This window comes from Drosophila grimshawi, unplaced genomic scaffold, assembly GCF_018153295.1.
Source record: "Drosophila grimshawi isolate 15287-2541.00 unplaced genomic scaffold, ASM1815329v1 contig_311, whole genome shotgun sequence".
NCBI lineage: Eukaryota > Metazoa > Arthropoda > Insecta > Diptera > Drosophilidae > Drosophila > Drosophila grimshawi.
In genome coordinates this window covers 13,187,638-13,212,384 of record NW_025063098.1, presented here as the reverse complement: position 1 = coordinate 13,212,384, position 24,747 = coordinate 13,187,638, and the positions used below count along the sequence as shown (strand labels likewise).

The 24,747-nt window shown below is 43.5% G+C and overlaps 1 protein-coding gene and 1 long non-coding RNA gene across 3 annotated transcripts in view; one reads left to right on the top strand and one right to left on the bottom strand.

Moving 5' to 3' along the window:
- Positions 1-24,747, bottom strand: part of LOC116805782 — a 46,317-nt gene that overhangs the window by 10,364 nt on the left and 11,206 nt on the right. The window lies entirely within an intron of this gene.
- LOC6567796 (serine/threonine-protein kinase MARK2) lies at positions 19,711-22,123 on the top strand. Its single transcript, XM_001994326.3, has one exon. The coding sequence runs from the start codon at positions 19,740-19,742 to the stop codon at positions 21,873-21,875; it is 2,136 nt and encodes a 711-aa protein (XP_001994362.1). The 5' UTR covers positions 19,711-19,739; the 3' UTR covers positions 21,876-22,123.

Here is a 24,747-nt window from a genome sequence, read left to right as displayed (position 1 = left end):
TGACGAGGGGTAGAGGGCAGAGACAACAGTTTAACACGTGCTATAAACGACTATAAACGACTCTGAGTGCAATATGAGGGCAGATTTATCTGTCTCTGTGTCTCCTACTCAGTGCTCTGAAAGCAATGAATTAACTTTAACAACCCAACCAACCACTTGCCTGACTGACTTAGTCAACTCTGACAGCTCGTCAGCTGGCATCATAACTCATACAACAGAACGAGTTCCAGTACCAGTTCAAAGGCTGCACTTAATGAGTGCATCCGGTGCATCCTACCCAAACAATACCCACCCTACACTCAGAGAAAAAAGAAGATTTTTACTTTAAATTTAGAATCTAATGCTTATCATATTAATTGTCAAAAAGTCAAGTTCTTAAACGAAAGCTAATTTTTAATTTTTCAATTCTTTGCCAGATTATTTTTAACTTAAATATAAAAATATATTTATAACATTGTTCCAAGTGCACTGTATTTTCCTAAAAATTACAAATAAATACGTAGCAAGTTATAATACTTAAATTATTTAACAGACTTAATTTAGTGTTTCTAATTTTAGGAAATTTATATCATAACAACATTCTCGTTTTGAGGACGACTTTCAATTGGGGACAAACTTTTTTCTGAGTGTAGCTACCCGCTGCCCCTTAGCTGTTGGCCTTGCATTGCTTCATTGCACTTTACATTAAAGTCGCGACATTACACAATACACAAATATTAATGTTCATTAGCCTCCACTTGGACTATTTTTAGGGGTATGTCCATGTCCAGTTCGATCGACAGGTTCGTCACATCCAAGTCCCTTATTGTTACTAGGTGTCTGGGCATTGCAACGCTTCACGCTCAATTACAGCGTGCCACAGTCATCAACAGCATAGTCATCCGCTGCTTCGAAAGTTCGAAAATCTTTGACGCGTAATTGAAACCAAGACTTGCTCTTCTTCATCTTCAGGTGCTGCTGCTGCTCCTTCTGCTGCTCCTTCTTCTGCTACTTCTGCTTCTTCTGCTTCTTCTTCTTCTTCTTCGCAGGAAACGGGAGCAACCGCCGTGACGTTTCCTTTCCTTTGCTCAGCTTTATTGTTTGTTTGTTTTTTGGTGGTCGCTTCTAGGCTTTGTCTTTGCTTAACATTACTTTAGTCGACTTGTCTTTCACTTCTTAGACTTGACCTTTTGTTTATTGGTTGCTGGTTGCTGGTTGCGGTTCATTAAGGCAACTTGAAACCCTTGCGGGCTGCTGCCCGATGGGAACCTTTTGCGCGTTAAGTTGACTGAACTTTGCTTGTTGTCATTTTGATTTGTATTTTCCCAACTTGACTGGTCGATTTTCGACGCTTGGTCGTGGTGTCAATTAAGTGGTGCGCCTTCGAAGCTATTTGTTGTTTTAGTATTACTGCCAGCACAACGACTTCAGAGAATTAGTTGATTTATGAATTATGACAATGTGGAGCAGAGTCGCAACCATTTGCAGACATGCTGTCTGCTTTGCCTCCTCTAAGCTGCCGGATATTCTAATAAAGCAACTGCTGCAGCAGCCATAGCAGCCACAGCAGCAGCAGCCACAGCAGCAGCAGCAGCTCACAATTGCAGCTAAACTGTGTGTGCCACTGTGCAGATTTAACACTTCTTGTCAGAAATTGATTGAAGTAACCCCTAGCAGACCAGTTGAGCCTCAGTGTTTTGGGTGTCTGTCCATCTGCCTGTCTGTCGCTGATCCAGCAACAACAGCAGCTGATATTGCTGAAGAAGGAACCAGCAATTGTCCCATGCGGAACTAGACTTTTACTACTTACAATATACACTGACTGCGCCCCGACATGACCCGACTGCTTTTTCATCCACTTTGCAACGCTTCAACATTGCATTTTTAATATAGAATATAAGATATATTAAATATATTTTATATAGATATATTAAACTAAAATTTCAAGAGAAACTGAAATATCTGGTTCATCCAACATGATTCACTTTTGAAAAATGTATTATAAATAATTTTCGCATAGTTTTGCCAAGTTGTAAAATGCATTTATAGAACGGTCAGTTAAGTGTATCTTTTATAGGGCAGTGAATAGCCTGCTTATTAAGCAGATAGTTTTCCTTAATCTTCGGCATTAGCATGGTGGCTGGACGATCTTTGGGTGTTTGGATATGCCCCTGGCCCCTGCCACACCAAACAGTTGTCAGTTGTCGCTCTAAATAGCAGGGGCATGGGAACTGTTTGCGTTAAGGCTGCTGCAACTGCTGTTGTTGTTGTTGTTTTTATTGTTGTTTGCAGCATTCAAATTAGTGCAATCAAGTTATCTTGTATCTGCACAAGTGCAACTGCAACTGCAACTGCAACGGCAACGGCGACTGCCCGACCACTTGCTGGCAATTGTATCTTTGCATCTAACACTTCAATTGCGGACTCTGTGGGAATTTGTTGTGCATATGCAAGCGCAATTGTTGCGATCAACTCAAAGGAAAAACCATTTAAACAAAGGAAATTATTAAAAATTATTGCCGACCCTAGGGCCTAGGGGCTGCTTGGCTTGCTAGGCAGGCAGGTCGGGGGCATATTGCACCGTGTGAAAAGTGCACCCTCGCTGCAAAGTGAAAAGATCTCGAGACCAAGTCGCCGCATGCAAATGGGAAACAACTTCCTTTCTCAGAGTGCTGTGCCAAGTTATTATCGGTGGTTAGTTGGTTATGCTTCAAGGCGCTTTTCATGTCGGCCAAGGTGCACTATGGGTCAGCACGCAAATAGCTTTACATGATTCGAGCATTATTTTTTTTTTGTTGCTCAATAACCATCTGGCCAAGAAAGGTCCTGGGTGAGCAAGCAAAGCGTGAAGTGACGCGACAAAGGGTTCAGTTAAGTCGCTCGGCTCGGCTACCCTAGGAGCCGTTGCTACATTTCTGTATATTTTGGTTGGGGAGGTTGGGTTGTGTGGGTTGGTGGCAATGCAAGTTCCTTGCCGTCTTTGCAGCCTGTCAGCAGCCTGGGGCACAATTAATTACTTTGGATTTGCAGCCTGTATGCGCCTAAAAGTAGACAATGTGCAACCCCAAAGTGGTGAGCCCAAACACCCCGAAAAATATGCCAGGCCAAGAAGATGGAAAAAAGTCTTAAAAAATTGCACGAACAGCTCAAGTAGCAACTTGCTGGCAATGCAACGGCATCAGAAGACAACCCACACCAGCAGCACCTCAGCCTGGCGCATAAAAAAGGGTGGCTCTGCCTGCCAAGGATATTCGGGTTGCAGCCCACTTGAGGCCTCGCAGCGAGCGGATTTTTAATTTTACAAATATCAGCGGCAGGGGCAAGTAAAAACGCATTTCTTCTACATAAAGCGTCAACACATTTAGCTGCGATTTTGACTCGTGTCGAGTCGTGTCGTGACTAGAGATGGTCGCGTGAGTATTAAGATAAATGACAAAAAATAAAAATTATAGAAGAAACTTAAAATAATTTTATTGTTTACAAATACAGCTCTTTAGGAAAGAAGAAGGAAGAGAGATAAAAATATAACATATAATATTAATTAATTAATGAGTTTCGACCTTTATTTAAAATTTTTGTAAGCTTAGAATAATATATCAAAATGTGAACGATATATTTTTAACGCGAGTGTCACAAGCACATTTCTGCTTGAAGATTGAGGCCATTGGCTCGAGACAAAAGAAATTAAAAAGTGCATAATATGAATCTATAATACATAATAATAAAGCTTAACAGCAACATCGTCATCATCATCATCTTAATTATCATGAGCCTCATAATCAGTCTGCTTGAGAGTGCTGCCAAATACATATATAAAAAAAGGGTTGGCTTGTTTCTGGCCGTTTTTCTTTTATTTTTGGCATGGCGAACAACAAGAAATGCAAACAGAAAATACAATTTTCGTTGAAAAGAAATTAAAAATCTGCAAGATTTGCATTTTGCCTCAGACCAGACCAGACCAGACCAGGACACCATCCACCACCCACCACCACCCCCCTGCATAAAAGTAATATATATATTTATACATATATATGACTTTTTTTTAGCGCCACCCCCTTCTTTTGCGCCCAGGCAAACTTTGAGTGTTCACCTCAAAGTGCAGTGGCGTGGACATTGAGAACTTGCGTGGGCGTTAAAGGGCGTGGCACCGCACAGTTGCTGCTGGCTTAGTGACAGCTTCAGACTTCGCTTGTGCTGCTGCTGGACAACTGGGCAGCTGAGCTGAGCTGAGCAGCATCGTAATGATGTGCGCTGCGCTTTGATGCTGCTCCAGCGGCAAGTCAAGTTCTTCTCCTGTAATATTTTGTTGTTGATTTTTTTTCCAAGCTCTTTGGCAAAGAGTTGCCCCTGCCACCCACAACGACTGCTGCTACTGTCAATTTGGTTCAATTTTAATTAATGAGCACACAATTCGCCGCATAATTTGCATTCGCATTCAACTTGCCAGCCATGCAAGCCCAGCGACGGCCTTGCCATTATCTAAGCATAATGGACCTGCGACTTGCGCCCGCTTAATTAAAAGCCAGGCGGCGCAGCTGCTCGACTTGGACGGCATTTTTTTACCCCATTGTAGAGGGTATTCTAATTTTGTCATCAAGCTTGTAATGCATTTAAATAGACAGCGCCGACTACGTAAAATATCTATATTTTTTATCAGCACAACTAACCGAGTCGAGTCGTTATAGCCATGTCTGTCTGCCAACATTCATATAAAAAATAATCCAGATCAGAATACAATATTGTAATGCTGCTATAAGAACGAACGGTCGATAAATGAATTCTTGTGTAAGTAACTCTTTGCTTTACCTTGATATCTCAGTCAAATTTACTATGCTTTTAACAATTAGACAAATACTATTCCAGCTAAGACTGCTATATAGAACCTATAGAAACGGGCCCATCGGAAAGATTAGTTCTTGTTTTATTTGTTGGCTTATTCGATTATGCGATTTTTAACATCAAGACAAAAATGTATCCAGATCAGACTACTATATCATGAAGCTGCCATTGAAGTCATCAGTCAAATAATAAGTTTATTGTATGCCAAGACAGCTTAAATTGGAATCAAAAATCATCAACATCAGACAACTATATCATAAATTAAATTTATAGTGAAGGTCAGTATATTAGCGTTGTTGACTCCGGTCAAAAAGGGTATTTCACTCTTCGGCGTGTACAAGATAATCATTCTTGCAGTTTTTTTTTGTGTGTATTCTACCTGGACGCCGTATCTGTGGGCATAGAATAAACACAATATGCAAAGTTTCTCTGTGCTTTTATTTACGCCCAGGCAGCCAGCTGCCATTGAGTTTTGCAGTTCATTGAAATGGCAGCAGCAGAAGAAGAAGCAGCACAAGAAAATTCGCCAAAGAAAGAGTGCAATTCATTTATTTGCGTTTCCTTCTTCAGTTTTTGTCTACTATTTTTTTAGGTTTGTTTCTTGTTTTTTATTTGCACCCGTTTTGGCCAGCAAATCCTTTCGACCAAGTAGTCAGGCTTAACTCAGTCTCACGATGCTGCTGCTGCTGCTGCTGCTGCTACTGCATTCCTCATCGTCATTCATATTTATGGGCTTTTGTGGGTTTTGCTGGGTGGCGTCTTCTGCTTCTGGTTCAGCTTCTGTTTCAGCTTCTGTGTGCAATGCACTTGTCAAAGCTTAATTGAAGGCAAGATTGCAGTCTGACTCGGGTTTCTTTCTCTTCCTCTCCTCTTCCCTTTCCCTCTCCCTGACTTGCTGGCTCTGTGCAGATGTAGCTGTGTGTGTGTGTGTGTGTGTGTCTGTGTGTGTGAATGCGGCATATTTTCCTGACGACTTGGCAAAAGTAACTGCAACGTCGCGTCGCTCAAACAAAGTGAAAGCCAAAGAAAAGAAATTATTTATATCCGACGTACACTGAGCAAAATGGATTATAAAAGTGCCTGTCAGCTTCTTATAGCAGTAGTGATGGATTTTAAAAATAAATATATTTTTTGTATTTTTCCCATTATAAATATTTGATTTATTTTAGACAGAATAAATTTGTATTTAAGAAAAATTGATTTAATTTATTAAAAATGTATTTTTAGTTTTGATAAAAAAAAACTGTGTTCATTTAAAAGCGAAATTAGTACATTTTTGTGGCATTTCAAGTCGCATTTTGCTACAAAAAGAAACCAAAAAATGAGACAAAAGCCTCGCATCAGGCAGGAAAGGACCTCGTGCGAAGAATGAGAACGCTGCCAAGGCGAGTTGCCCTACTCACTAATAGTCACACACACACACACACACACACACACGCGAAACCAAATAAGAAAAGTCAACGACGACGACGACGACGTCAAAAGAATGCAGTTAAGCACACAATTGACATTTGAAACGTCAACTTGGGCAAGCACTCGTGCTGAAGAAGTTGCATAAAAAAGTGCCTCCGTTAGGACTTCCACAAGGCAGCGGCAAGCCCTAAGAGAACGACGAAGCCTTCCTGCACACACACACACACACATTGCACACACACACATTGCACACGACTGCCGTTTATTTGCTGAGCAAATAAATTTCTATATATATGTATGTGTATATGTATATGTCGTCGGCAACGGAGCGTATGAGTTATCTTCTTTCTTGCCATGCTCTCCATTCTAAGATAATCAACAAACGGCGGCTGATGCTGAAGACTAACGATGTGCGCATATCTGATTGCAGTTTACTGTTGCATGCATCATTAAAATGTGTCTGTCGTCCCTTAACCCCTTCCATGCACAACCCCTTCCCCTTCCACTTCCCCCTTGGCCCACCTTTGCAGCGGAGCATTGCTGCAATTTCTTTTTATCATCCTACATTTACTTTGCTCAAGGTGCATCATCGAGTTGTGGGCGCAGTATTTGCATATGGGACAGCATCGTTGCTGGGTTGCAGGGGTTTGGGGTTGCGGGGAAGGGGGGAGGGGGAAGGGGGGTAGTGGCACTGAATTGAAAGACGTGCGTGAATCCTTTTGAGCTGCGTGTCGCTGAACTGTTGCCCAAGAGAGTGGGCCAGAAGGACGCTGGCAGGACACTTGCTGCGGCAACTGGCAATGCACAGTTTTAGGGCGCCCCAACTACACTCGGTGTATCTTTAATTAAGATCTATGAACTTAAGGATTAGCTGCTTTGCTCTTTATAAATTCACTTTTTGCACAGTGCTGAGCCAAAGCAAAGCAACAACTACTCAAAGGGGTTAAATATTACTATTATTGATTCTGACTGATGTTTTGAGTGTGGAAAACATTTTTGAGCAATCTCTTAGCGCAGGAAGTAAACAATAATGATTGCATTGAAATTTAGATAACAAGACGCTGAACAACTTAAATTAAAGAAGACATTTGTTTTTCAATTATTCTGTTAATCTGAAAAATGCAATATAAAATATTAATAAGAATGCATTTAGTTTATGCTGATTAAACATTTTGAAACGCATTTAGGAAACCCTACCGATTGAGTAACCTGGAGACTAGCTTGCCACCACAACTACTACTACTACACACACACACACACTCACACACACTTGCAGTAAGTGCAGCGCTAAGCCGTGAAGAAATAACTTTTGCTACATTTTCCGGGGTCTCAAAAAAAAAAGAAAAAAAATAATAATAATAAATAAAGGAAAACGAGAAGTCAGCCAAACGAATGCTGCAAAGGGTCGTGGAGCAACAGCACCTGCAGCTGTAGCAACCGCAGCCACTAGCGACTACTACAGTAAAGAGTGCAAAGTTTTCAACTGCCTCACACACACACACACACACACACACACTCGCACAGCTGAAAAGAAGCAACTGCATACGTTGCACATACGTATAGAGAACTAGGCTCCAGTTGCACGGCCCCAAACCTAACGCATTTGTCGACCAAGGCGCACAAGGACTAACCAAATACATACAAACGCATCTGCGACGGCAGCTAAGAGCGCAAAAAAAGAATTATGTTGCATACATTACGGCGTGCACACAAAAACAAAAGAAACTGCAGGGCAACTTTCTGCAGCAAACATTTTTCTTGCTGCTGGCGCGCACTGCTTCTTCAGTCTGCCACCCCTAGACCAATACCACCGACACCGGCACCGGCACCAACACTAGCACCCCCAACCCAACCCGTAGGCAGCGCTACTTCTGAGTAAATTAACTGCATTTCTTTAGTGGTGCACCTCGTGCCGCATATTTGGAGGCTCGACATGGCAAAAATTGCTTAACTACCTGGCTGGTTGGCTTGCTGGCTGGCTGGCTGGCTGCTGTGCGCAGCTCCCGTTTTCTGTTGGCGCCCGTAAGGGTTGGGGTATTCAGCGCCCAAAGGGTTGCGCTGCCAGTTGCAAAACAAGTTTTACTTGTAGAAAATGTACTTTGCATTCGCATTAATTAATTAAAAATAAAATATAGAGAACGCCCTCCGCCTGCAGAATACCAAAAATAAAAAAAAGATATAAATATATATTTATATATATATATATATATATAAATAAAGGGTGGCACTGCAGTCAGACGAAGGAGCAGCGAACAAGACGAGCTCGACGAAGGTTAGGGCTTGCGGTGTGGGGAGGGGGCTGTGGGGGCAGCCAAAGTGAATGCAACGGATGCGAAGACATGGCAAAGAAGCATGGCATGGGCGGACTGCGGACGGAAGTGCCTGGATGGGGTGCGACTCAAAAACTTGATGACTGCAAAAACTGGACTTTTGGGGGCGTGCGCATAAAAGCAGCAGCAAACGACCAGCAGCAGTAGCAGCAACAGCAGCAGCAGCAGCAGCGCCAGCAGCAGCAGAACAAAGGCAAGAAAAAGTCACGGCAAATGAGTGGGACGGGGGGTGGGGGGCAGGCAGCTGGACAGGCGAAGCTGAGCGCGGCAGGCGGCGATTTTATTTTGTTGATTGTTTGATTTTTGCTTCACTCTCCTCACTTGACGTCTGAGTAGGAGTCAGAGTCGGAGGGGTATGGGGGAGGGGTAAGCCGTGGCGTTGGCATTGCATTTCTGGCGCAGTTGCCTGTTGGTCACTGAAGGGTCTCCAGCGTAGCCTCAAGACTTTCGCGCTCTGTATGTGTGTGTGTGTGTGTGTGTGGCTTGTCGAGCTAAGCGGAAGTGTGCGGTGCGCTTGGAACGCCGTCGTTGATGAAAAACGCACTCGAATTAAAAAACCGTTGAGAGTCGAAGGGGGTGGGGGTGGGAGGGGGTACTCGGTGCAGTGTGGGTGCGACGGCCTTTAAGAATGGGGCATCGCCACACTGGACTCAGTCCAACTTTTGTGTGGCATGAAGTGCGTTTTGCGAAGCCAAGGGGCAGCTCGCGCATGTGGCTGGGGAAGGAGGCTGACCGAATAGCAACCCTGTGTCGATGCCAATATTTGCATTGCGTTTGAGTTGTATGCCCAGTTAAGGGGTGGGGTGGAGGGGGTGGGGGTGTGGGTGCAAAGTCTTGAAAATAAAATTAATGGCAAATTCAAATATTCAATGAAAAAATGATATTATTGCAAATAAAAATAATCAAATCAGAAAAATAGTAATAAAATTTAATAAAGAATCATCAAATAATAATCAGTGAGTTATATAATTAAAAAATAAGTATCTATTTACACTCAACTGAGTTGGCTTATTGCCAAGGGCTGAAGATTCTACAGTGCTGATTGCTTGAGCATTTTTCGTGTTGCCAACTCAAATTTGGGTCTTAACTTGGCCACTGCAGTCTAACTGCAGCAAGCAGCAAATAATGCGTACAAATGCAGTCGTAGGCGTAGTTTGGGGCCGTAGCTGGGGGCGGACAACTGCTGCCTGGCATGGGTGCCAGCAACCAGCTAGCATATTGCAATTTTACAAATCAAACAAAAGCCAGCAGGCAGTAAAAAACAAAAGCTAAAAAAAAAACATTAAGAGAGAAGGAGAGGAAAAACAGCGCCATAAAATGCAGAAGAATGACTGAAGCTCGACCAAAAGGACAATGCACGGTCCGACCACACACACACACACACACACACATGGATGGCACAGGACACAGCTCAGCTCAGCTAATATGCATTGCACATGCAGCCAGTGAAGTGCAGGCGTAGGAAAGGGGTGGGGTTGGGGGAGGCGGGGGGTTTTGGGTCGGACGAAACTTTTTTCATGACTGTTTGGCTGTTGCCTGTTGGCGGTTGTTTGGAGCTGGATAGCTGCCTCCAGCTCACTCAACTTGTTTGCCAAGCCAAATGCATCCGATGCAATATTCTTGCCATTTTTTTATATTTTTGTTTTATTTTTTTTTGGGGCGCAATATAGACGCAAGTCCTTGCTGCAATCAACTTTGCCATGTGCAAGAATATGATGGCTTGGGTTTTTGGCCACCGCCGCCGACGCCGCGCAAGTCAATCAGTCCAAAAAGTTGCAAAAGCCAAGCGACTCCCCCTTCCCCCTTGTCCTTTACTATCCGGCTAAAGTACTTATTATCCTTGTATGTTTGGCTGGCAACGAGCAAAATGCAAAAATGCAATATCGAATGCATTTGGAGAACAGACCCCAAACCCCAACCACGCCCCCGCAAAGCCCAACTAAACGCACAGAACTGCAACCGCAAAGAAATTGCAAAAATAGAAAAAAAAGAAATAAACAAAAATAACAAAAACAACAACAAAAAATGTCGTAATGCTTTTGCACTTGTAGAAGAGGGCGGTGCGGGGAGGGGCAACAACAACAAGCCAGCCGAGAGATTTTCAATTAAAAGGAATTGCTGCTCTCTATGTGGATTTTTGTGCTTATTAGGCTGCCAGTCTCCACCCCACCCCCTGCCCCTGCCCCTGTCCCTCTTCCTCACACACACACACAGACACACACACACAGAAATCTACAGCACTCAAAAACGCCCGTCGCATTTGGTAATCAATTTCAGTTGTTGTGTGTCGACGTCGCCTGCTGCTGCGGCTGCTGCTGCTGCTGCTGCTGCTGCTGCTGCATAGACAATCTTCGCTAATAAGCTGGTGGCATGCAACACACCACAACTCGTGCCCCTTAGTTTTAAAATGCACTTGCATTATACAACAGAAATCAGCATTCAGCATTCAGCATTCAGTATTTGGCATTTGGTATTTGGCATTCTGCTTCGCTCTGCCAAAATGCATTTGTCGGGCATAATTCACGCCAAAATGCTTAGGATGCCGCATTTCAATTAGGACAAGCCGCCGTTGGTCTGCTTAGCACAAGGATTAGTTTCCCGCTTATCTGCTCCTCTCCATGAACGCATCGAGGGCCAAAAGCAAAAAAGTGTCATTCTAGCACTACACAGACTGCAGCATAGGCAAAATATTGCCGAGCATCCCTTTGCCGGATGACGAGTGACTGCACAAAAAAGGATGCATTTTTGTTGCCTCCTTAAGCGAATGCTCAAATACAAAATACGAAAAAGATCGCTGCCCTCACAAAACAGTCGAGTCCATTACTTTACTCGACTAATTCGAGACAATTTTGTAAGCACTTGGTGAGAGAATATGCTTTAGGCCTTCTTTTTGGTGCGGCAGGAGGAAGGGATATCTTCTTTTAGTTACAGAATGAAAAATATATTATAAGTAAATAAAATATATAAGTTAAGTTAAGCAATGGTTAAAACAATGGGAAGGAACAGCGCAGGTTTTGTGAAAGAGAGGAGCTATCCTGGATGAACATCCTAGCAGAATGAGTAGCCTTAACTAGAAGAAGATGCAGCATCCTAGGGATGCATGTTATGAACTTCAGAGACATAGAAGACCCCAACACAACAAAGATTCCCATATTCGTGGGGCAGCTAGGGCTGATGGAAGAGCTATGGGCTCAGAAGGGGCACAATAGATCGAGTAGTAATAATAATATACGTTAAATTTGATTTCTTGCTGTTCCAAAAAAAAAACTTCAACTTCGATTGGAAGAATGAAATTTTTTCATTAAGTGTTTCATCTTTTAAAATATTAAATTTCCACAATTCAAATTAAGCTATGCATAAATTAAATTTGTATTTTATAGTCGATTTTTTATAATAAAAAAAGAAACAATTCCAGCTAGAAAATTTAATTTACAGCTGACATTTCCAGCTAAAGATCTAAACAATCTTCAGCCTCAGGTAAGTCGCAGAGTATGCAAATTTCGGTTCGTGGAAAATCGTGGAAATATATGTGTATTTTTTAAAATGTTGCTTCGGCTAATTCCTCAACGCATAAGCAGTGCAAATTGCGTTAAAGTTGTTGTATGCTGCATGAGGCATATTTAAGTAGCCTGCGAGGAAAACAATAAATGAAAAGCGACACAAACTATGCAAAAATGTAACAAAAACGGGCGAAAAACTCTTTGACAATGGCAGGTAGCAGAAAGAGGAATTGAATGGTTCAATGGTTGAATGGTGCTGAATGAATGGTTTGGTCCCGCAAAGGATTCACATTGGTTACAAATGCAAAACAAGCCCAGCAGATCAACAAAAGAAACCTTTTGGCCAAGACCCAAGTGCGATTCCTTTCTGCGGCGCACTCGAATGACAAATGATTGACAATGAACCCCATTTGAATGTGTGAGAATGTGAGAAAATATGCATGCAGTTTTCCGACAATTTCTTGATCAAAAGCCGACTTTTACTTTTACTTGCGGTGTGAATCCTTTTTGGCAGCTGAAAACTCTGATTTCTCCTTCTGCTGCTGCCTCTGATTTCTCCTTCTGCTGCTGCGGCTGCTGTTGATTTTATTGATATGCATTCAGCTCATTTGGAGTTGATTGTTGTTTGGCTCTTAGCGCTGCCAACATTTGACACATTTCAAGAATGCCAGCAGCCCTTTTTGTTTGAATGGGTTAATTTGTATATTTAGCTGGTTTGTTCCGGTGGTTGATTGCTCCTCCCCCAACTCCCAGCAGAGTCCAGCAGCTGTTTTCCTTGCTCACCTGGTCGGTCAAGACATGCTCAGTCTGATCTTCTCTGGTGGCTCCACACATTAGCATGCGGCTGCTGCTGCTGCTGCTGCTGCATTATCGAATCTATTGATGCAGTGCGTCTGCCAGCATTGAAACATAAATCCAATTAATCGTTAAGTCGCCGCAGACAATTTGTGGCACGTTTTGCTTGCACCTTTTTTGGCAGTCAAATGGAAAACGCAAATCATACCAAACCAAAAAAAAAAGACCGCAAGTCTTCTGCGTCAACGTAATCGATATGCGCCCGCATCCCTAAGATGCCCATAACTCATGGCAATGTGCAAAAGTGGATGTATCGCATATCCTTGCCGAGTCGACCGAGTCCTTTGTTTGCCAAAATGAAAGATGCGCCAGCCGCCTGAAGTCTGAAGGCTGAAGTCTACAGTCGGATTCCCCGACTCCTTGCTCGCCTCTTGTCCCTTTTAACCTTTTGGCCTTTTGTTTGCGCCTCGTCATCTGGTGCTGCAATCTGTTTTTCCGCATCCTCCATGATTAAACATTGCCAAATGCAGCACAGTCGTTGTGGCAGTGGCAGTGCCAGAGTTTGCATCGATATCAGGTGCTGCTCTTCCTGCTCCTGCTCCTGCTCCTATTCCTGTTCCTGCTGCTACTCCTAATTCTATTGCTGCCCCTGCCCCTGCCTCTTGCTACTGCCACATTCAGCGCGTGTCTATTTGTGGCCAACTGTGATTTGCCGACTGCGCTATTGTGTGTCCTTCAGGACCAATTCCTGCGCGTCAGCTGTGGACGCCATGTGGCACGTGTGCCTGACCCAATTATAGACACAAGATGTCTCTCTTTCCACGCTTTAGCTTATCTAGCTACACTTTAATGTACAACAACATTATTTCATCTGTGTATTGTCCAACATACCCTAAAAGTCTTCACTTATACAAGGAAGGCTTATTCTATGAGCCATATTTGCTTCACAATTTTAGCTGAATTATAACATTCTTGGAGTGACTATCAGTCAACAATTTGTTTTTATCGTATCAAATGAACATTAATTTATTTAGAATATACTTTCAATTAATTTAATAAAAATAAACTGTTATTTACTTAATTAGATAACAATATATTTAAAAAGGAATAAGAGAAAGTGCTTATTTTGTTAGATAAACTTGTCAAATATAATAATCAAAATATTATAAGATTAATTAATAAAATGAGATTATCTGATCTTAAATAAATGAAAAACCAGTTTTGAAATTATAATTATTTCTTTAATTTATTACAAAACTTGTCTGCAGTTTGTGTTAAGTATTTTTGCTGAAAATAATTTGGCAAGCGACTCAAATATTTTAGTCAATTTGTGCAATCGCTAAAAACTATATTTAAAGTAAAGAATAGAGAAAATGTCTACGAACAATGTAAACTTAACTGTTCGAGACAATCTATTAATCTATTATCTATTTGAGATATTTTAGAGCAGCTGACAGGGTATCTCTAGGTCGATGTTCCCTTTAGCATTTTATTTGTTTGGCGGTCTTTCGTTGGCTGTTGTTGGCATGTTAAAGTACCCGCTTGATTATTAACATGTTACTTTGGCCCACATTCGGAGCCAAGTCGGTGTCTTCTTCTCACACACAAGTATTTCACTTGTATGCAAATGCGACGATCTCAATTCGAATTGGAGTAATGTAAATTGGGCGCACATTGAACGAGACGAGGAGAGAGCAAGTCGGAGGCACAAGTTTCACTCAAAGTAATTTTAATCAAAAGGAAAACTGTTGCAGGGACTGACGTGGGGCGGGGAAAGTGCAAAAGCTTTTTAATCAAGCGCCTCAAAGTCGCCGCGGCCAAAGAAAACCGTCAAACGACAAAATGGACCAAGAATCAAGCAAAAATCACAAAAACTGTTATTATAATCATCAGCATCTGCATCTGCATCTGTTTTCTGCAACGTCCGAGTAGTCGACACTCGCCCGGACCACGCACCCCGCCCCACGTTGGGCTCTACTCATAATCTCTTGTCGCCTACTTTGTCATTATAATTTTTCTTTTCATTTAAATGAGAAAAATAAAATGGGTAAAACCAAATGCATTTTATTATTTATTCGGTATGGCAACTTTTGCTTGTGTTTTTTTTTCTCTTTTTTTCTTGTTGTTTTTAATCAATCTGCTTTGGCCGTTTTTGCTTGCTGGCATTGTGTATGAAACAGTTGGTTTGCCAGTGGAATTCACTTTGAGAGTGCCGCATTCTTATTGGTCCCCTGCCCAGACACCCACACGTACACTTGATTTAACGATAAGATACCAGTTACAAATACAATGCACGAGCGAACGGCGAATAAGAAAACTTCAAGCAACACACACACGCACACACACACGCACACCACAGCACAATTAGAAAGAGTCGGCAATAGGGGCGAACTACCACCGCGACGACAGCAAACTACACTAAGAAAACTCACACCACTAAGGTTTAAGGAGGAGATGTGTTGAGGCGAGAGCCATTTGGAACCACTACAAAAGCAAATTGACGACAAATTCGCCGCAGACACGAAGACGAAGACGGAGTCGTTGTCGAAGTCGAACTCGCTGGCGAAGCCGAAGTGCGCTGTGCATTGTTGTGGCCAGGCAGCCAACGAACATTTCCCCTCACCACAGACGATGTCGTCATTGTTGTCTACCTGTGACGTCACGGCTCAAGAAACGCTCAAAGAAACGCAACGACCTTCAACGCTTGAGCAGCAACAGCAACAGCAGCAGCAGCAACAACAGAATGAGCGTGTAATGTGCCAAAAGCAACGATGAGAGGTGAAGTAAAGTGAGTGTGGGTCTCTCACGTGCTCATCGCACCGCATTCTCGCCGCTCTCTTGTGCAGTTCCTTAAGATTCTCTCACTCTCTTTGTGACGCTGCTTGTCTCAGACGCGTGCATCGGTATGTGTATCAGTGTGTGTGTGTGTATGTGTGTGAGATCTGGAACTGGGCCTCAGTTGAGTTGTGCGTTCAGTAGAACGACGCGCTTTGTATCTTGTAGTTCGTCGCGCAGAGTCGTCGATACATTTTTGGATTTCGGATTAACTTTAATTTGTTTTTGATTGCTGCCCAGGGGAACGAACAGGGAGGGAACGGAACGGAACGTAAGTAAAATGTGCAATTATCTTTGGAGCCGCGTTGGTCTCTTTTCCAATTTCTGCTTTACGATATCGGTCATAGCAGAAGATAAGCTTGCAGCTCCATGGGGACTTGCCATGATCAGTTGTTGTCTTATCGCCGTTTCGCTTCTCTCAGTCAGTTTTGGGATCTGTCTTGTGTCGCTGCTTGCCATCTGCAGCATGTGGTGCTGCAGCAAGTGGGCGTTCTTCTTTTGCATTTAAAGAGGCGTTTTTTGTTGTTGTATTTTTTATTAATAAACGAAGCGATTCAGCGATCAATCCCAGCGGGGGAATTGAGATAGATTCAAGTGCTCAAAATAATGCTCAACGCTGAGCTGACGAAAATAAAAACTTATAGTCAGAAATCGTTCCTCGGAAATAGTGTCAAAGTAGAAACAATGAAACAATTAAGTGTTGCCGGGCCGTTAATGAAGCACAAGCATGTATATGTATGTGTGTGTGTGTGTGTTGGTTCTGTGCCTGCCTAACCAAGGGCAAAAGATCGATGGGAAAACTAGAAAAGTAAGCTAAAGACACAAACGCACAACAAGAAGCAGAACAGAGAACCACAAAGAGAGTGAGAGAGAGAGAGAGAGCGAGAGCGAACACAGAGAAAAAGTGGGGGAAAAACAAAGACGAAGACGCCGTTGGGCAGTTGGCGAGCTGTGGGCAGTTTCCTGGTCTCTGATGACTCAGTGGGAAGAGTTCTGTTTGTCGTCGTCGTCTTCTTCTGCTTTTGCCTAACGCAGCGCCCGATAAACATCAAGGAAGGACGTTGAGCAAAGGAGAGCAGAGAAGAGGAGAGAGGAGCAGGCAAACAGTTCGAGAGAGTTGGTTGTCTTTTGTTCGACTAAAGGAGAAGGGGGTTGTTGTTGCTGCTGCTGCTGAGATCGGCGCACAAGAATGAGAACCAAAATAGAATGGGGCAAAAGAAGAAATGAGAAGAAGGCGCTAAAGTGCCAGCAAGCAACAACAAAGCCACAAAGGCGACACACTTGAATGTTAACGCTTTGTCCCTCAGAACGCTCCCCAAGCTTCCATGAAGCAAAAAAAAAAAGAGCCATCTGCATATGGGGGGAAGCCAAGTTCTGCCAGTGTTTGAATAACTGACTAACCACGTACATGCCACAGCCATGTTCAACCAAATAATACAGTTAATTAAATCACATTAATTTGTGTATTCAAATCAATTAAAATGAAAATAGTTGAAGTTTAGTTGATGAAGCTTCGCAGGTAAGACCAACAGCAGTTTAGTAAAATTTAGTCTAAATAATGTCGAAAATAGACTGATCATATATGTGTGCACAGATGTGTATCCATGTGTGGGGTGGGGGGGTCTCTTGTGGTGCATTGAACTGAGCTGCTTGCAAGTGTGGCAAGTGTTGGCGATCGTTCTCAAGCTGTGTACATTTAAATCGACCAAATATGTATGTCGACACTGCTCATGACTATTGCCAATTCGGGGAATTAACAAACAAGTGTCTCTTGCTGATTTTGTTGTTGTTGTTGTTGTTGGTTAGCCGACATTGCGAATCGCAGCAGCAGAGGAAACGTGTGCGTTGGCCAAAAATAATACAAAAGCACAAAAGAAGCAGCTGCAATTGAATTACGAATAAACGCAACACCAACACACACACACACAAACACAAACACACATATACACACATACACACATACTCGCACACACACGCACAGTCAAAGAAAGGAGCACACAGCCGGGCAGAGTAAGAAGAGGAAGCGACAACAGCAATAAAAGGAGACGACAAAAACGAACAGACAAGTCTGTCAGGCAGGCAGGCAGGCAGCCGAGCAGGCGAGCAGGCTGGAAGAGAGAGAAAAGAGTGGAAGGCAGTCGGGGTTGGTTGGTTGGCTGGTTCGTTGAGAATGAGGGAATGGGACGAATGACGATGGCTAAATTTGAGAAAATGTTGCAAAGGCAGCACAGCAATAACAACAACGAAAACAAAAAAACCGAAAACAAGTAAGCAGGATCAAGGACACAGGCTGGCCTGGCCTGGCCTGGTCATATGAGTGTGTGTGTGTGCGAGAGCTCAAAGTGTGTACGAGAAATTGTTACACGTCGCACGGGGCGAGCGAATGCTGAGGCGAAGGGAAAAGCCAGATTAAGGACCAGTTTCGATTCCTTTGTTGTGTGTAGTTTGCAGTTGTTGCATGAGTTAATTTCTTTTTTTTTTCTCATTTATTGTTGTTTGTAGGCAGGCAGTTGTGAGGGTTGTTCGGCTAGGTAGTTGCAGATCGCAGGATATGCAAGCGAAATGTAAGTGCAAAACAAGAGGGAATCAAGACAGAAGTGAAAGAATGGTCGCATTGCCAGAGAGAGAGAGAGAGAGAGAGAGAGAGAGCGAGAGAGGGAGAGCAATTGTACTTGTAATCGAGGCAACCAAACAGCGGCTGTGCACAGTGGTGCAAAAGTAAACGAAAATGCAAATGATCATTGCCAGAATTAATATGATGAAAATATTTAGGTAATAAAAATATATTTTGTATTCGCAGAAGATCGTTGCAAGAGTTGTATTTAGCGAGGATAAAAATCAAATAGAGTCAAAAAGATCTTTAGTTGGGAAGATTTGTCAGAAACAAATTGTTAAATGCTCTTATCTATTTGATATAATTTTTATGACTTTATCTTCTACAGCTTAAATGTTAAAGTTATCAATAATCGAAAAAGTACCTATCATCCAGAAATCTATACTATATATAACTTCAAGTATATCTTTACATATATCAGAGCTGTGTTCCTTGTATAAGTATAAGTCTTGTATTCAAAAATATTAACATTTGTTTTGATCTATTATGGTATTTGAATAGCTGAGATCTTCTTTTGATGTTTTTAAGAACCGCATTTCCAGACATGTACATAACGCTTAGGAAACATGTCAAAACAAGCCGTATTTAATTGATTTATTGTGCTTATGTTGCAAGCACTTCGATTGCAAGCTGATCGAATTCGCTTTCGCTGTTACCTGTAATGGAATACTTTACTGTTTTTCTTTACAGGCAGCTGCTGACACTTTGAAATAAGCGAACTGGATGTTAATGTGACACCAAGAGCAGCGGCAGCAGCAGGAGTAGGAGCAGGAGCCGCACACGATCAAATCAGCAGCGTCATCAAAGACAGCCGGACGGACGAGGACAATAAAAGGCTCATTGAGTTACTCGCTCGTGCCATATGAAGCATTGCCTCCGACTCTGACTACGGCTCCGGTTCTGACTGTCTGTCGAGGGGGTTGTTAAATATACAAAGAAGAAATTACAGCTCATGCGGTGGGTCGACGGGGCGAGACAAAGCGATCCTGTCGACGACAAGAACGAGGACGAGAACGAGAACGAGGACGAGGACGAGGACGCGCTGCTTATCAGCCATGAATGCCAGCTGAACGCTGAACCCTGAGGGTTGAGAAAATACAGCAACAACAACGCACAACACGCGCCAGCACAGTTCTTATCTTAAAGCTTGCGGCCCACAAGGGTGCCAGCAAAAAAAGAAAAAAGACTGAAAAAAAAGAGCAGATGTGCCGTGTGTGGAAAACCTATTATTGAGCTGAGGCGAGTCAACAATTAAAGCGAGGGAACAGAACATCCAACTCCCGATTGGAGGGACGCGTGCCCGGCATGCGTTTAACTGGGCGAGCTGAGAGGAGGGAGGAACTGCTTCAGTGTGCAACTGTGTTGGTTGAGCTGAGATCGGTTTAGTTTTTTTTTATTTTTATGTTTGGAAATTGAGTTTGCTTGTTGTCTAAAATGTCAACCGATAAACATTTAGAAATTGTTGAATTTAGCTTGGCAGATGAGAGTGCGCCCAAAATAAAAGCAACAGCTGCCGCCGTTGACGAGAAAGCGCCGAAAACATTTAAAACAGCTGAAAAAGAGAATCGCAACAGTCAATCCCCGAGCGGAATTGCAACAGCAATTGCAACCGGTACAGCCAAGGCGGAACCCGCCACACCCAGCAGCGCAACGGTGCGAATAAGCAGTAAGACCAACGGCGGCCAGGATGTCGCTGACGGAACGGAGCTCAAGTTCCAGACGTATGTGAACGGCAATGGCAACGGCGTCTACAAGATCATCAAGACCTTGGGCAAAGGCAACTTTGCCAAGGTGAAGCTGGCCCTGCACGTCCCAACCGGCCGTGAGGTGGCCATCAAGGTGATCGACAAGACGCAGCTGAACACGAGCGCCCGCCAGAAGCTGTACCGCGAGGTGCGGATCATGAAGTTGCTGAACCATCCGAACATCGTACGCCTCTTCCAGGTGATCGAATCGGAGCGCACGCTCTATCTCATCATGGAGTATGCCAGTCGTGGCGAACTATTCGATCATCTGGTGAAGAACGGACGGATGTACGAGCGCGATGCTCGCGTCATCTTCCGGCAGCTGGTCTCGGCCATTCAGTATTGTCATAGCAAATTCGTTGTCCACCGCGATCTGAAGGCGGAGAATCTGTTGCTCGATGCGCACATGAACATTAAGATTGCCGACTTTGGTTTTGGCAACACTTTCGATCCGAACGCCCAGCTGGAGACGTTCTGCGGCAGTCCGCCGTATGCGGCGCCGGAGCTGTTCATGGGTCGCAAGTATGCCGGACCGGAGGTAGATGCCTGGTCACTGGGCGTTGTTCTCTACACGTTGGTCAGCAGCTCGCTGCCCTTCGACGGCGGCACACTCAAGGAGCTGCGGGAGCGTGTGCTGCGCGGCAAGTACCGGGTGCCCTACTACATCTCGATGGACTGTGAGAATCTGATGCGTAAGTTCCTAGTCCTCAATCCGGCCAAGCGGACAACCCTCAACGGTGTGATGAGCGACAAGTGGATCAATTTGGGCTACAACGACGAAGCGGACCGATTGCGACCATATCGCGAGAGGCCGATGGAGCTGCAGGATGTCCAACGTATCGATCGGCTGGTCAGCATGGGCTACAAGCGACGCGATGTGGAGGCATCTCTCAAGAATCAGGCCTTCGATGACATCTACTGCACCTACATGCTCCTCAGTGTCTCCCGGCCACACAGTTCCCAGACCAGCTCAACGGAGAACACGTCTGCACCCGTTGCGAGCAGTGCCCAAGTGATGCTGCCCCTCGAGAAGAGTCTCTCGTCAACGAATCGTCCACTGCCGCCGCGTGTTGTCAACGCCCTTGCCACGCCCACAGCGCCACCAGCCAAACCAACGCGGCGCACACCAGCCCGCAAGACAGTACCCACAATCACCAGCGCCATCTCCAGCTCAGCGGCGACACCCAGTCGCAATCGCTCCCCGCAGACGCCGCAGGGCAAGCGGTCAGCGGATGTGAAGCCGACGCTTCTCAGCGCCCAGCGGCAATTGGCCCAGGCGCAGAAGAAGGTGAATAGTCCGCAACGCTTTCACTACCAAGGCTCTGTGCGACGACCGGCAACGCTCTACGAGAAGGCGGATTCAACCACGCCCACAACAACAACAGGAACAACAGCAGCAGCAACAGCAGCAGCAGCAGCAGCAACAACGACTGCAATGCTGGCGCCCAAGTCACCCAAGGAGGGTCGGCTGCTGGAGCGACTGCACTTACCAACAGACTCCAAAGTGAACGCTGCCACGCCCACTTCAACATCCACATCTGCCTCGTCCTCAGCCTCGGATAACAAGCCCTTCACGCGCAGCAATGCGGCACGTGCAACGTTTCACTTTGGCCAGGGTCGCACGGGGAAGCATGGACGCGGCACCTCCGCCAACAGTGGCGAGGAGGCGGAGGCCAGCTATCAGGCGCCGCCGCTGTCGGCGGACGACACCAAGCCCGCCTCCCGTGTGGGTTTCTTCTCCAAGCTAACGGCTCGCTTCGGACGCCGCGTGATCCATCTGAATGAGAAGGATGTCGCCGAGCAGCGCAAGAACCTCACCAAGTAGCATTAATGTTCAATGTTCTTACCTACATCAAAACATACATCATGTATACATCATACTTCATTCATCAGCCACCCAAATGGAAATTGCCTTATGCTGATATTGCCTCAAAATGTGTCAACGAGCAGCAGCACAGTACAAAGAATGGAAAAGCAACAGCCAAGTAAAAAAATAAACAACTCGAGTGAAAATTGTTTACAGATTTAGAACTATAAGTGATATTATATTATATTTTTTTAAATGCAAAAAATACACATAATCCTATAAAAAAAAAAACAACAAAAAAAATAATTATCCTTTGCAATAAATATTCATTTGAGCTTCAGTTTCAGTTGAGCATCCAAAATTCAGGCTGTGAGTGTTCCTCAAACTGTATGCAAACTGGGAGTATTACAGTTTAAGAGTCATCATGTTCAGCCAACAAATACAGTGTTTAAAAGAAAAAGTCTTTTAGGGTTGCATACAAAATCAAACTGAAAATAAATAATTATCTTGAATGTTTGTTTGCTTTCGAAAAAAATGTAGTATTTAAAATTTCTTCAATTTAATCTTTTAACTAAGAGAATTCGGTTTCAAAGTCTGACAATTTTTTAGAGTTAAATTGCAAGCAACAATTAAGAATTATTTGTAAGGATATAAAGTTCCAATAGAAACTTTAATTTTTCTAAATAAACCACCTAGTTATTTTAGTTTAATATTTTAATAAATAATAACAGCGTTGGCCATACGAGAACTTATATTCTTACAGTCTCTAAGACCAAGTTGGATACATTTTGCAAGCGAACAAAGTCCAAGTAACAGTTTGACAATCTCTGTGTTAAACATGAAAGCAACGGTAAGTCTAATTGGAGTACAGTGCGAAGGGGATCACAAACTGTGCAGTGCTTTTGCAACTGTTATTCGCACAGCAATTTGAACTCGCGTGTTGCCCTCCCATTAAACTACGAAGGAAATGGACTGGAGGGAGGGGTGCGTATTGGATTGAGTGGCTAACTCACCAAGAACTGGCAAAACACGAAACCGCAATCATTTTGCACTTTTTTTTTTAAATTTGCTAACAACAAAAACAACAACAACTCGAACACGAGGTAAAACAACTTGGGCGTGGGTGTCGAGCGGCGGAAGGAAAAGGCGTTCACATAGCCATCAACACACTAACACACACACACACACACAAATACAAATACATGTGTATGTATTTGAATAGTTGGGCACATAACAATATCCGGGAAATTCCGCAGAAGGGCGCCGACTTTATGGTGGGAACTTGCTAGAAACCCTAAAATGCGACTAAGGGTGGCGGCAATAAGGACGTTAAGCTTATTGGACGCTCATTGAAAGCGGAAGTAGAGCGTTTAATTTGTTAGTTAGTTGGTTGCTGGCGGAAGTCTTTTGGCCGGAACAACAACAGGTAACAGGTCGCACATAAATTATGCATATTAGGCAGTCAGACAGTGAGAGAGAGAGAGAGAGAGAAATGAAGAGAAAAAAGGTTTCAAAGTGCATATTCAGCAGCGATTTTCCGATAAGATTTTCTGGAAACCCAAAGTGCAAACAATGGCAAAGGGCGCAATCATAAATGCGATAAAAAATGTGAATCGTAATCGAAATAATACTTGAAGCGAATAAGCAAATAAATGTGGCTATGGCTATGCAAATAAAGCAAGTTAATATTTCACCATTGATTAGATATGGAATATGGAATATTGATAAAGCTGTTTATCAAGGATCTAAAGTGTGTACAAGATTTGACAATCAGCCCCACAATACGATTAGATAAAGCTAAAACAACAAGCGTACCCACTTCCTTCCAGTCGTATAAAGCCAGCACTTAAACTATCAATATATAAATACATATATACATGACCCCTTTGCCTGAGAAATATGCTAAATGAAACTTGTAGCGGAAGTGCCAATAAGAAGGCGCCTGCCTAATCAGCACAGAAACAAAAGCTAATTTGCGGCAAAACTCGCATAACGAGCATGTAAATGAAACCAAACCAGAACCAGAACCATAAACTGAAACCGAAACCCAAACAGTCGTCGAAATAAAGAAAACAAATATTAACAAAAGAACATGCGGCTTATACAGTGAGGTGGGTGCACTTGGCAAAAAGGACAACGTCTTCTCGCAGCAAACTCGAACAGCTAATTGAGGGTGGATTTGTCTTCAGAATTGGCCCTCAAGTGTCTGGCCAACGCCTTGAGTGTGACTCGCCCACAAAAATTATGTCAATAGCCCCCAAAAGCAAAACTTTGCATTCTCTTTAAATTTGTAGTGTGTGTATAGATGTGTGTGTGTGTGCCTGTGTGTGTGTGTGTGTCTGTGTGTGTGTATAGATGAGTGTGTGTGTGTGTGTCTTTGCTGCAAACTCTCAACTGTCGCAAGAGTTTAGCTTTTTGGTTTTGTGTCTTGGCGCTTGCCATTGTTTGGCTTGGGCAAATATTTTAAGAAATGCTCGAAGAAAGCAGAAATAAGTGTGGCCAGCTCAAGCGGTTAACGGTTAATGTCAAGTGGGGTCGATGACGTTGCTGATGCTGAGTTTCCTTTTGATTCCTTTTGATTTTTGCTTGTCGTTTTGCGGTTGTTTAACAACACTTTTTTCCAGCATTTGCCCCTTGGGTCGCATTGGCATTGTGCTGATTTTGTTTTTTTTGTTTTTTTTTCTTTCACACCAGCCAATTAGTCGAATTCGTTTTGGACTTCTGTTCTTTTCTTCTCTTAGCTGTGTTGCCTTCCTCAAGCTGCCCTTAATTAAGGCTGAGCATATTTGAGCTTCTTTGGTGCGCCTTAGTTTGCAACTATTTTGTCTCATTTTCCGCCTGACTAAAGCGTTTAATAGTTTTCAGTTTTCACAGCTTACAGTTTACGGTT